Source organism: Cricetulus griseus, chromosome 3, assembly GCF_003668045.3.
Source record: "Cricetulus griseus strain 17A/GY chromosome 3, alternate assembly CriGri-PICRH-1.0, whole genome shotgun sequence".
NCBI classification, from domain to species: Eukaryota; Metazoa; Chordata; class Mammalia; order Rodentia; family Cricetidae; genus Cricetulus; species Cricetulus griseus.
This window is the reverse complement of record NC_048596.1, coordinates 17,647,627-17,659,668: the sequence shown is the minus strand read 5'-3', so window position 1 is coordinate 17,659,668 and position 12,042 is coordinate 17,647,627. Positions and strand designations below refer to the sequence as shown.

The 12,042-nt window shown below is 46.1% G+C and overlaps 1 protein-coding gene across 4 annotated transcripts in view; it reads right to left on the bottom strand.

Annotated features, from left to right (window-relative positions):
- LOC100752556 (dynamin-binding protein) overlaps nt 1-12,042 on the bottom strand; it is a 101,206-nt gene that overhangs the window by 42,431 nt on the left and 46,733 nt on the right. The window contains exon 1 of one of the 4 annotated variants that reach the window (XM_027407256.2): nt 3,509-5,199. The exons of the other annotated variants lie outside the window; for them this stretch is intronic. Coding sequence (XP_027263057.1) covers nt 3,509-4,634 — 1,126 coding nt within the window. The 5' untranslated portion in view covers nt 4,635-5,199. Of the gene's footprint in view, nt 1-3,508; nt 5,200-12,042 lie in introns of those variants that run through there. 4 annotated transcript variants of the gene reach the window in all.

The following is a 12,042-nucleotide window of genomic DNA, read 5'->3' as shown; positions in this document are numbered from 1 at the left end:
AGTTGGCTTAGTGGTTAATAGCTCTTGTTCTTGCAAAGAACCCTGGTTTGGTTCCCAGCACACGCTCTGACCATCTGTAACTCCAGTCCCAGGAGATCTGACACCCTCTACCGGCCTTCTACATGGCTCACACATACATGCAGGCAAAACACTAAGACACATAAAGCAATAAGATAAATTAACTCTTTAAAAAGACCCAATTATTATTTACTAAAAAACGTTAGATTTGAGCCAGGCAGTGGAGGTGCTCGCCTTTAATCCCAGCAGCACTGGGGAAGCAGAGGCAGGCGGATCTCTGTGAGTTTGAGGTCAGCCTGGTCTACAAGCTAGTTCCAGGACAGCTAGGGATGTTACACAAAGAAACCCTGTCTCTAAAAAACAAACAAACAAAACAAAACAAAAAAACATTAGATTTGTTGGTATGAAGGTTCCTTCTAGAATTAACATAAATTCTGCAGTATGTGCGGCCTTCCCTACCTGGAACCCTGGGCCTTAGTTCTCACTCAGAAGAATTCTTCTCCAGATCCTAATATTATTTTCATTCAACACAAGCAACATGGAATTGGAGACACAGATCCCTTCCTGTCATAACCACTTACATTCGTAGCAGGTGCAGAACCTTAATGATAACCAGTGCCTCATATCGTGCTGACCTTCCTGCTGATAACTAATTAACAACTGCAGACATGGTATTAAAATATAATTATATGTCAGCATTACGAAACAATCAAAAGCAGCAGAAACAAAAGAGGACATGACTCAAAACAAGAAAATGCAATTAGACCATGTTTGTATTTACCCAGTTTCTCCCACAGGCAATCTAGCCCTTTGACAAGTTAGAGAATAAAGTAGCCAAAGAGAGTCAGCAAGTTGCCAGCCTAAACTGAGAAGGCAGAGTTCAAGTCTCAGGCCAGGAAAGGGCTGGATATAAGGGAGGAAGTCCTGCAGGGAAGTCATCAGAGTACATCTATGGAGAAATCTCCCACAAATCCTTGCACAGACTATGCTTGTCGGTGAGGAGACTCCAAGGAAGTCATGAAAAACACCAAGTGGAGCTGATGAGCCCTGAGGCAGTCAGCAACTGAGGGGGGCTGGGAAAACACTCAATTAGAGCCCCACCAAGGAGGTTCACTCAGCATTTCCCATTTTCACAGAAACCACACACTTTAGGAGTGAAAGCAGGCCTCTTAGGTTCATGGACCACACCCTAGGGCCAAGGTCCAAAACTATTAACAGACCCATCCCAACCGCCCCAAGACAGACAGAGCAAACTTGGAAAATGATCTGGTGAGGCCATCGAAGGTGGGGCAGGGGGGAGGAGGGAGAAAGCTGTGAAAAGGCTTGGCTTCTGGCTTGGGAAGGGGCTGGGTACAGCCACAAAGCAACCGTTTCTTGGATGGATGGATGGATGGATGGATGGATGGATGATGGTGGATGGGACTGGGGAGGGGAGAAAAAGATGGGATGTTTCATTATTAAGGCTTAAGTGTTTACAATGTCCAACAGAAGCAGTAACTATAAGTCTGTGCCTCAGGGCACAATTTGTAAAGGGAAAGGGAATCCAGTGGATAAAATACACACACACACACACACACACACACACACACACACACACACACAAATGGTAATGTATGAGTACTTAATTTATTCCAAACACATGAGTATTATCTTTTAAAAACCATTATTTTAAGTGTGTGTGTGTGTGTGTGTGTGTGTGTGTGTGTGTGTGTGTGTGTTTTGCTTGCATGTATGTATGTATCATGTGTATGTCTGGTATCCACAAAGGCCAGAAGTGAGTGTCAGAGACTCTGGAAATGGAGTTATAGAAGGCTGTGAGCCACCATGTGAACTAAACTGAGTCCTCTACAAGAGCAGCAAGAGCTCCTAACCACTGAGCCAACCCAATGGGTAATATATTGACTTAGTCAATAGGGAATCTAAAGCTCAGAGAGGTTAAGTAATTTGCCTAAAATAACACAGTAGATACTGAAGCTGAGATTTGAACCCAAGGTACACCCACTCTAACACCTGCTTCCTTCCATAGTGCATGCTGTTGCTGGGTAACATACAGTAAAGTTCATGGCTGGTACTTAAAGACAGCTACCAGCGCAATAGGAAGCTTAGAGGATGAATTTTATGACTGGTCAAGGGGGGTATCAGGAGTATAAGAACGAATGCCCACAGCACTGAGGGGAATCCTCATGGGCCCCATACAAATAAAGAGCTGTGAAAATGCAAATGATAAGGTCGGAGTGAGCTGGTTTCAGTGAGATCACAGGGCACATTACAACACACCCTTGATGACAGTTAGGAGGCTTCCAACAATAAGGAACTGCAGTAGGAAGCAAAGTTCACCCAGGCAGAGATGTGGGGGAGGGGAGAGGAGCCACAGCCAAACACACACCAGGGATCACAATCAGACTTCTCTGAGCTGTAAGGGAATTTAGATGTCACCTAATCCCAATCATTTCAGAGAAAAAATGAATCCACCAGAAGAAAGATTAGCTGCTAAATTCCTCAGCCTCTCCGCCGAAGCTGGGTTTGATCTCCTTTTTATCTCCCTGAGTGCAGATACATGGAGCCAGCTTTGTCCAAACAGTGGCTTGGAAAATTTTTGTTACATCAAGCCTGTGCTGGAGGATCCTGGGATAAAACATGACACTTTCGGGGTTGCAACAGGAGTTTATCTCTTTGGTCTTTCATAGCTCCAGTACAAACCTGAGCAGGCAGCCTCTGTGGAAGCCCCAAGTGAGGAAGCTTCCTCCTGGAGGGAGGGTGTGAGGGGTCTTCCAGACCATCCACTCTCTCCAGTCTTCATCCTCTAGCTGCAACCTGCACACCCATCCCCCACAACTGGCCAGAACAACACAGGCGGTTTTAGCCCGAGAACACAAACTAGAAACAAGCCCATCAAAGTACTGAACACACAAAGCAAGACAGAGTCCCTGTGATCAGACTCCTGACGTTCCACCTTTGCAGATCACTGAGGGGAGCTTCGGGATGAAATGAGTTACACCTAACAGGTGCAAAGCACAGCAACAAACTGAAACCAGCTCTGGATTCCATAGGAGTCCTAGGGTTCATTATGCATGCCGGTTAGACAAGAAAAGAACAGGCTGCAATGCAAGTCAGCTCTTCTTTTCCACTCAAGTCTAGAGAAGTTTGGGGACTGAGTGAAGAATGTCACAATAGCAGTTGTGCTGTCTCCACAAGAACAAAAACATAAGCCTAAGGATGGAAAGAGGTTTGCAACAGGGTGAGGAGTGAAAGGCGGCTCCCATGAGAGGGCTGCTTGCTTGAGGGCCACAGCACATCACTTGTGGCACTACTAGTAACTTTGCTCCCCCAAAGATCCTGCCTCCAAAACAAGTGTCCTGTGCAGACACACTTAGTAAGAACTTAGGGGGCAGGGTTCTGAATATAGCACATCTGGGGATAACATGGCCATCCATGTCACCTATTTTCAAGGTGTATGTTTAACCCGCCAGAAGACTGGCTGGATTCCTACCTTGGGGTTTCTTCCGTCTCTGCACAAACTCCGAGCGTCTCAGGGTGCCGGGAGCCGTGCGGCGGAAGCAGCTATTCCTTCTCCACGTCTCTGACCCAGTTAAGGGTCTCACCTCCCCTAAGTGCCAGGTGCTTTCTAATGCAGGGTCCCCAGGGATCCCAAAGCGATGTCCTCCTTGCTCTCCCCCAGGATGCTGCTGCAGCAAACCCTCGGAGATGGCTCCTCTGCCACCAGGTGCCCTCATTCCCAGTCTGTCAATGTCATCATACTGCAAGTCCTCCCCTCGGTGTGGAGAATCGACTTGTCTGTAATCATGAGACTGAGAGTTGAGAGAGACAGTATCGTAGCTTTTATTTTCTGTATCAGAATTAACTAGATCCACGGGATATGTCTTTGCTTTGGGGTAGATTTTATTACTCCGGCAAACCTTCCTGTCTTCTTCATAGTCCCTGAGAGATTCTTCACCTTTGTTGATCCCATTCAAATCCGGAGGTTCCACAGACTCACTGTTGGTAAAAGACCCAGGAACACGACTTGAAGTGCTGCGGTCTTTATAATCTACACTAATTTCTTTACAATCCTCAAGACTATAATTAAGATTCCCCAGGCCCAGGTACCAGTTGTGAGGCTGATGCAAACTCTCCAAGTCCCCCACGTCCCTGTAGCCATTCCTGTGTTTGGCTTTTTGCAGGTCCTCATGATTATAAATCAGATCGCTACAGTCTACACAGCCTCCAGCTTCCAGGATCCCTGGCGGGCTTCCCAGAAGGAAATGATCCTCTCTCCCGGGCCTGGGATGTACATAGTCTACGTCTTCTCCATTCCTGTAACCAGCGTAGCCCTCTGGGAAGAGACCATCCTTTCCTCTTCCATTGGTTTCCCCAGAGTCCATATAGTTCTGTTCACTCTGCTCAAAGTCCCAGTACCCACAATCTCTCTTTCTGTAGGGCCGATTCCTCTGCCTGGCCCGGCACGCAGAGTCCAAGTCATTTTCTGCATGGAGCCCACCCGGCTCAGCAAGGTTTCTTTTCCGGAGGCTCCTGCAGTCTTCATACTCCCAGCTGGAGCCCCAAGGCCCTTTCTGCTCGGCTCTTCTTTCCTTCCCAAGCTCATGGGCTTCACTCATGTTCAATATGATCACAGGGTTCACTTCTCTGTTCCATGGGCCTGGGTTGGGCTGAAATTTGGCCAGGTGTGGTCTAGCCTAAGGCTGTATCTGCCCTCCTTAAAATGTCTCCCAGAGCACCGGAGTCTTCCTGTTGCTGTGGCTGGAGTGCAGGGCATGTGGAGTCATTTCAACTCCAGGATCCAATCAGTGAGCTACTCTATCTTCTCCTCAGAGGCCAGGAGATAATTAGTAACTAGAATCCATGTGATTGGTGTTGGCAGCCTTGTTGGTTGGTGTTTCCCTGAGCTGGTCAGACTGGCTTGGCTGCTTTGTGCACTGAAGGTGCAGGCATTCTGATGCCCTCAAGGAAAAAAGGCAATGTGAAAGAGAAAGAGCGCCCTTCCAAAGCCCAGGCTAGGGTCCCAGTCTGCAGACTCACTCTCAGGAAGCCATGGGGATGAAAACAAATGCTTGCACAGGCAGCAGCTACAAACTGGCCCTCTAGACCCCATCGAAAGCCAAGTTTTCTAAGCATGGGACCTCCGAAGCTCTTCTCTGAGAAGCACAGCTCCCCTGACCCTGAGTGTTTTGTTCCTGTGAGATTCCAGTGACCAGGCAGTACACACTCAAACCCCCGACACCCCGCACTCCCACCACTCAAGCTCAGGCTGCCTGCACAGCAGCCATCCTACCGAAGTTAGACTGGTTATTCATTCCCATTGCTCTCTCAGTCATGGCAATTGTGGTGTAAAATGTCTTGTCTAGAAGACAGTCATGTCCCTTTTTCTTAGATACTCTTCTCAGAAAACACCAAAACCATCCATTTTCTAAAATTATTTCCATCCAGTGTATACACTATATTTAAGAACTAGAGAATTCAGCTAGAAATCACAAAGGCTGGTGTGAAAATACCTATGGGAATTCAGCAAGCACCAGATAGACAGACAGACAGACAGACAGACAGACAGACAGACAGACGATAGATGATAGATAGATAATCAATCAATCTTATTTGTGAACATTGAGGAACAGGCAATAAACAAAGGTATACTCATATGGGACACCACAAAAGTCAAACACTATAAAATAAAAGGCACATGGCAAGTGCTACACAACAAACACAACTGGCAATGGTAACAAAGTCAGGTGTTGGGAGAGGTTTCACACAGGTCTCAACCACACCGGCCTCAATTGGATTGCTCTTCCAGCTGCCTGCTCAGTCATTAGATGTACAGGGTTTTGGGTTTTTTGTTTGTTTGTTTGTTTTCGAGATAGGGTTTCTCTGTGGCTTTGGAGGCTGTCCTGGAACTAGCTCTTGTAGACCAGGCTGGTCTAGAACTCACAGAGATCCTCCTGCCTCTGCCTCCCGAGTGCTGGGATTGAAGGCCTATGCCACCAACACCTGGCATTTTTCTGGGTTTTTCAAGACAGGGTTTCTCTGTGGCTTTGGAGATTGTCCTGGAACTAGCTCTTGTAGACCAGGCTGGTCTCAAACCACAGGGATCCACCTGCCTCTGCCTCCAGAGTGCTGGATTAAAGTCGTGCACCACCGCCCGGCCAAGCCCTAACAATTCTTGGTTCTATTTTTCCATCACAACTTCTTAGATGGGTTCTTGGAAACTGTGTGTTTCTTTCTTTGATGGTTTGCGGTTTATACTCAAGCATGCAATCATGGAGCTGTGTGTCCAATGCTCTCTTTACCTTTGCTTTAGTTGTTGCTGTTTGAGACAGGTCTCTGTGTGGCCCTGGCTGGCCTGGAACTTGCTACGCAGACCAAGCTGGCCTTGAACTCTCAGAGAGGCCTGTCTCCACCTCTTGGGATTAAAGATGGGCACCGTCACTCCTGCCTTCTCTCTGTTATTTTTATTTTGAGAAAGAGCTCCCTAAGTGGCTCTTGAACCCACTCTGTAGACTGGGCAGACTTTGAATTGTGAGCCTCCTTCTTTACCCTCTTGAGTAAACTGGGTTCAGGCCTGTGCCACCATGCTTGGATTCTGTTCACTTTGGGGATCTTCTTTACCTTGCCAAAATTTCTGATGTCCCCCTGAAATTCATCCCATGTATTCTGTTCTCAAGAATCTTTAGCAGTGACAGCCCCAACCATTCTGGCTTCTGTGCGAGCATGAGTGTGTGTGTGTGTGTGTGTGTGTGTGTGTGTGTATGTGTGTGTGTGTGTGTCTATATGTGCAAGTGTGTGCTGTGATTGGTGCTATAAATCAAGAAAAATGTTCTGTTTAATCTTCATTATCCTTCAAAGCAAGAAAGCAATTCTTGTTTTTACCACATATAAATAAGTAATTGAGTTGATTGTGATGAGGAATGCATTTAATTCCAGCACTTGGTAGGAAGATTGGGAGTTCAAGGTCATCCTGGCTAAATATCAAGTTCAAAGCCAGTATGAGCTCCAAGAGACTCTTGAGCGTTAGAATAATATCTAGGATCACATACACTGCTACGTGAACCCAGATCTGCTTGACTTCATAGCCCCAGACAAAGTGGACTACATTTGAACATAGTCACATGTAAACACGCACATTCTCCCACGTTAGCACACTACATGGTGTAACTCAGAAATAATTGTCTACAGAGGTGGACATGCACCCTCACCTATACTCCCATCCCCTCATCTCCATTCTTAATTTACTCACCCCTCCCTCACCAGAGCATCACCCCCAGGACACCAACATCCAGATCCCCTCAGGAGCATAGTTAATCTGTAAGACTGTGATCTGCTCACCAAACAAAGAGGCAAAGATATCTGGAAGGGCAGACTGATGCAAAACAACAGCAAAATCTATGGAGAACTCACGCCAGACAATGAAGCTGTTATTTAGTTTTCTTTCTTTCTTTTTGAGACAGGGTCTCACTTTGGAAACTCACAGAGATCCACCTCCCTCTGCCTCCTGAGTCCTGGGACTAAAGGTGTGCATCACTATGCCTGGCTATTTTCTTTCTTTTTTCTTAAAGATTTACTTTATTTTTAAAATCCTGTATATTCTTATGTGCCCATGTGAGAGCATGTATACATGAGTGCCAGTCCCCCAGGTTTTGAGCCTCCATTTGAGTGCTAAACACAGAACCTGGATCCTTTGCCAGGGCAATCCATGCTCTCAATGCTAAGACATTTCTTTAGCTCTGGCTGTTGTTTTCTTATGTGTGAAATGAGGAAGTTAATGGTCTCTCTGTTTTTAAGTCTAAAATTTGATGAGCTTGCTTATTTCTAATCCAATTGAAAACAAAGATTAATTTTCTGTGTTCAGGAAGGCAAATGCCTTTAATGCCAGCACCTGGGCATTTGTGACAGCTTGATCTACACTGCAAATTCCAGGCCAGCCGGGACTACAGTGAGATGAGACTCAGTCTCAAAAACAAAACAAAACAAAACAACAACAACAAAGATTAATCATCCTAGCCAAGCACTGTGCTACAAACCTATAATAATCCCAGCAAGTGGTGGAGGTGGAGGGGAGGTAATCACATTTGAGACCAACTAGGTTTAAAAAATGGGAGGGGCAGTGAGCTAGCTCAGCAGGTAAAGGCATTTGCCATCAAACCTGTCACCTGAGTTCAACCCCCACATGGTTGCAGGAGGGAGCTGACTCCCGAAAGTTGTCCTCCTACCTCTACCCACACGCTAGGGCAAAAATACAAAGGTAATTTTAAATTTTCAGAAAATGGGGAAAGGGCTGGTGAGCTGGCTCAGCTGGTAAAGGTGCTTGTGGCCAAGCCTGACAGCCTGGCTTTGATCTCCAACCCACAGGCAGAAAGAGAAAACAACTTCTGCAAGTTGTCCTTGTCCTCTGACTCTACAAGCAGACACACACACACACACACAAAGAGAGAGGGAGAGAGGGACTGGAGGGAGGGAAGGAAACTGTTTTGGAAAACAAAGTTCTCTAGCAACTGCCTATCTTTGATAAAGCAAGCATGATAAGAAAAGCACACCTGGTAAGTCGGCATAGAGAAGACATTAAAAGAGAAAACTAATTATAGGTAAGAAGACACTACTTACAAATGATCAGAGGAAGACACTGTGTGGAGCTAAGAGAACCTATTGAGGGTAAGTGGAGTGGATTATGCTGGGGTTTGAATCAGGGCTTCCCACTTCCCGCTCTACCCCTGAGTGGTCTACAGCCCCAGCCCCCTTTGTCACTTTTATTTCTGAGAGAGGGTCTTGCTAACTTAAGTAGGCTGGACTTGAACTCACTCTGTGAGCACCTAGGCCAGCTTCACATCTGTGCCACCGAGCCCAGCAATTGCACTTTTTTTCTGTTTGTTTGTTTAAATTCATGCTGCTCTTAAAGCCTTAAAGATACAGTTTACAGAAGGATGTAAAGAACCCGGGCTTTACCTGCCCTACTGCAACCAAGAAGCTTCCAGACTTCTTCTACAGGCCACTGAGAGAGAGAGAGAGAGAGAGAGAGAGAGAGAGAGAGAGAGACAGAGACACAGAGACAGAGACAGAGACAGAGAGACAGAGAGAGACAGAGAGAGAAAGAGAGACAGAGAGAGAAGGGGAGGGGAGACCAGCATGCCAGTTTTCTCAGCTGGGACTGTGGCTGATACAAGCCTGAGATGGGCACCCCTCGCCCGCTCTCCTCCCCCATCCATTTTTTTGAGATAGGGTATCAATATTCATCCTTCATCCCTGACCAGCCTTAACTGGAGCCTTGAACCCTGGGTTTTACCTCACATCACCTAATCAATACTTTAACCTCAGTGTCTTATAAATGGAGCTAACCCTGAGCCTCCTGACCTCTACCTCTTCCTGTCATAGTTTCTGTCAACTTGACACAAATCTAAACTCATGTGGGAAGAGGGAATCCCAGTTGAGGAATTGCCTCCATTGGATTGGCCTGCGGGCATGTCTGTGGGGCTTTTTCTTAACTCTTAGTTGGTACAGGTGGACCAGCCTATGGTGAGCGGTGCTATGTCTGGGCGGGTGAGGCTGGGATGTGTAAAACATCAGGTGAGAGAGCCAAGGAAAGCCCTCCATGGTTCAGTGTCTGCCTTGGCTTCCCTTGATAATGGACTGTGACCTGTAGCTAACATAAACCTACTTCCCACATTGCTTTTGGTCATGGTGTTTGTCTCAGCAACAGGAAGAGAAGCAGGACAACACTCCTCCCTCACCATCCAGCTCAGCCGGAAGCCTGTGCCATCTCAACCAAGGGCAATGCAGTCCTTGTGGTCGCTCAGATGCCCGAGCCATGCGGCCTCTTCTCACTCTTCTGCCTCTCATGCCCAGTCCACCAGCTCATCGCAGGGCTCAGGTTCAAAATATCCCAAGGCTGAGCTCTTCTCACCCCACTGCTGCCACCAGTCCAGCTTGCTGGCATTTCTTTTTTGGATCACAGCAGTGACCTCATAACTGTGTCTGTGTCTAGTGTTTAAGTCAAACCATATTGCCCTCTGTCCAAAACACAGTGGCTTCTCTTTCTCAGGATGATGAACTACCAAATCCGCCTGTACTTAAGCCAGAATGCATGTAACTGCACCTTCTAGAACATGCACTCGGCTTTCTTTTCTTCCCAGGCTCGCTTCCTTCTGAAAAGATATATGTTTACTCACTTATACAGTAAGTAAGTGACAATAAGGGCAGAAGGGCACCGCTGTCACTTCAGATATCACCTTGGATATCACAGGAACTCAGTGGTTGAAAAAATAAAAGCTTTCCTGTTTTTCAGGGCCCGTGACACTGAGTAAACGGTAAAAGACCTAGTGGAAGTGACAGCATGGCTTGGGTCTCATGCTAGCTCAAGCCTCTTTGCTATGTCCTGCAAAACCTTCAGAAACTCTGAAGTACCTGGATCTATTATAATTTCCCACCCTGTGCCTGGCCCTAAGCATGAAGCAATAAAGTTTTGCAAAGTCATCCAACTGCAAAGAACCATGACTCACAGGATCAATGGTAACTAAGTAAACAATTCTGAGGCATGAAACCATCAGCCCTGAAAGGAAAAAACTACTTACTGTTCAGAATTAACAGACTATTCAAGATTTCTGAGGCCAATGTCACATGGGTTAAGGAGACTTGCTTTGTCTCTGTGTGCTGACAAACTAGAAAAAGATTATTATTGTCTTACATTCACTCCTTGGTGTGTGGGGCGTGACACTAGCATCGAACGAAGGATCTTGTACAGCCCAAGCACACTTTCTTCCACTGAACTAACCCTTAGATAGCCACACACTTTCGTCATCTTAAAAAAAAAAAAAAAAAAGCCGGGCGTTGGTGGCGCACATCTTTAATCCCAGCACTCGGGAGGCAGAGGCAAGTGGATCTCTGTGAGTTCAAGACCAGCCTGGTCTACAAGAGCTAGTTCCAGGACAGCCTCCAAAGCCACAGAGAAACCATATCTCAAAAAGCCCCAATTAATTAATGAAGCACAAATTGGTTTGACTTTTTTTTTTTTTTTTTTTTTGAGGCAGGTTCTCACAATGACGCCCTGGCTAGCCTAGAACTCACTTTGTAGACCAGGCTGGCCTCAAACTCAGAGGTCTGCCTGCTTCTACCTCCCAAGTACTGGGATTAAAGGCCCTATTCTACTAATTGGAGAAAGAATTCTTATATCAGAGACATTTCAAAAAGTTTTCAGAATGAGAAAAAAAAATTTTAGGGAGAGACAAACTGTATTTAACATTTTGATTATCTGCCTAGAATATTATAGATCACGTTAGTGTAATATATTGTCCCTTATCAGAAATCTCCCACTGGTTAATCTGTTGGCTTTCTACAGTGAATCTTACATTCCACCCAATGTTTTGTTGAAAATATTACTTTCCTTAAAAACATATTGTGATCTCATGTGTAAGTCACTATTAAAAATTACTCTGAGAACTGGGTGTGGCGGCACACATGCCTGTTATCCTAGCACACAGGAAGGCTAAGGCAGGAGCATCTAAGGTTCAAGGTCAAGGGCTAGGGAGCTGGTTCACTGGGTAAGAGGGCTTGCTGCACAAACAGAAGGACCTGAGTTTGAGTCTTCAATACCCATATTAAATAAACAAATGGACTTGAAATAGTCACCTGGGCCTGTAATACTAGTACAGCATGTTTGTATGTATGTTTGATTGGGAGTTGGGGGTGGCAGGTAGACAGAGGCAGGAAGATTGATGGAGCTTGCTAGCCAGCTGGCCTAGCTAATCAACTGTGAGCTCCAGGGGCAGTGAGAAACCCTGTCTCAAGGGAATAGAGCAGAAAGTGGTGGAGACCCCTGACATCCTCCTTTAATGTTGACATGTATGTGCCTGGGCACCACACGTGCATACACATACCACACACACACACACACACACACACACCCCTGATGTGGGATCCCCCTCTGTATGCTGTGAATATGTTCTATTATCATTGGTTAATAAAGAAGCTGATTGGCCAATGGCCAGGCAAAATAGGGCTGGACAGGAATCCAAACGGAGATACAGA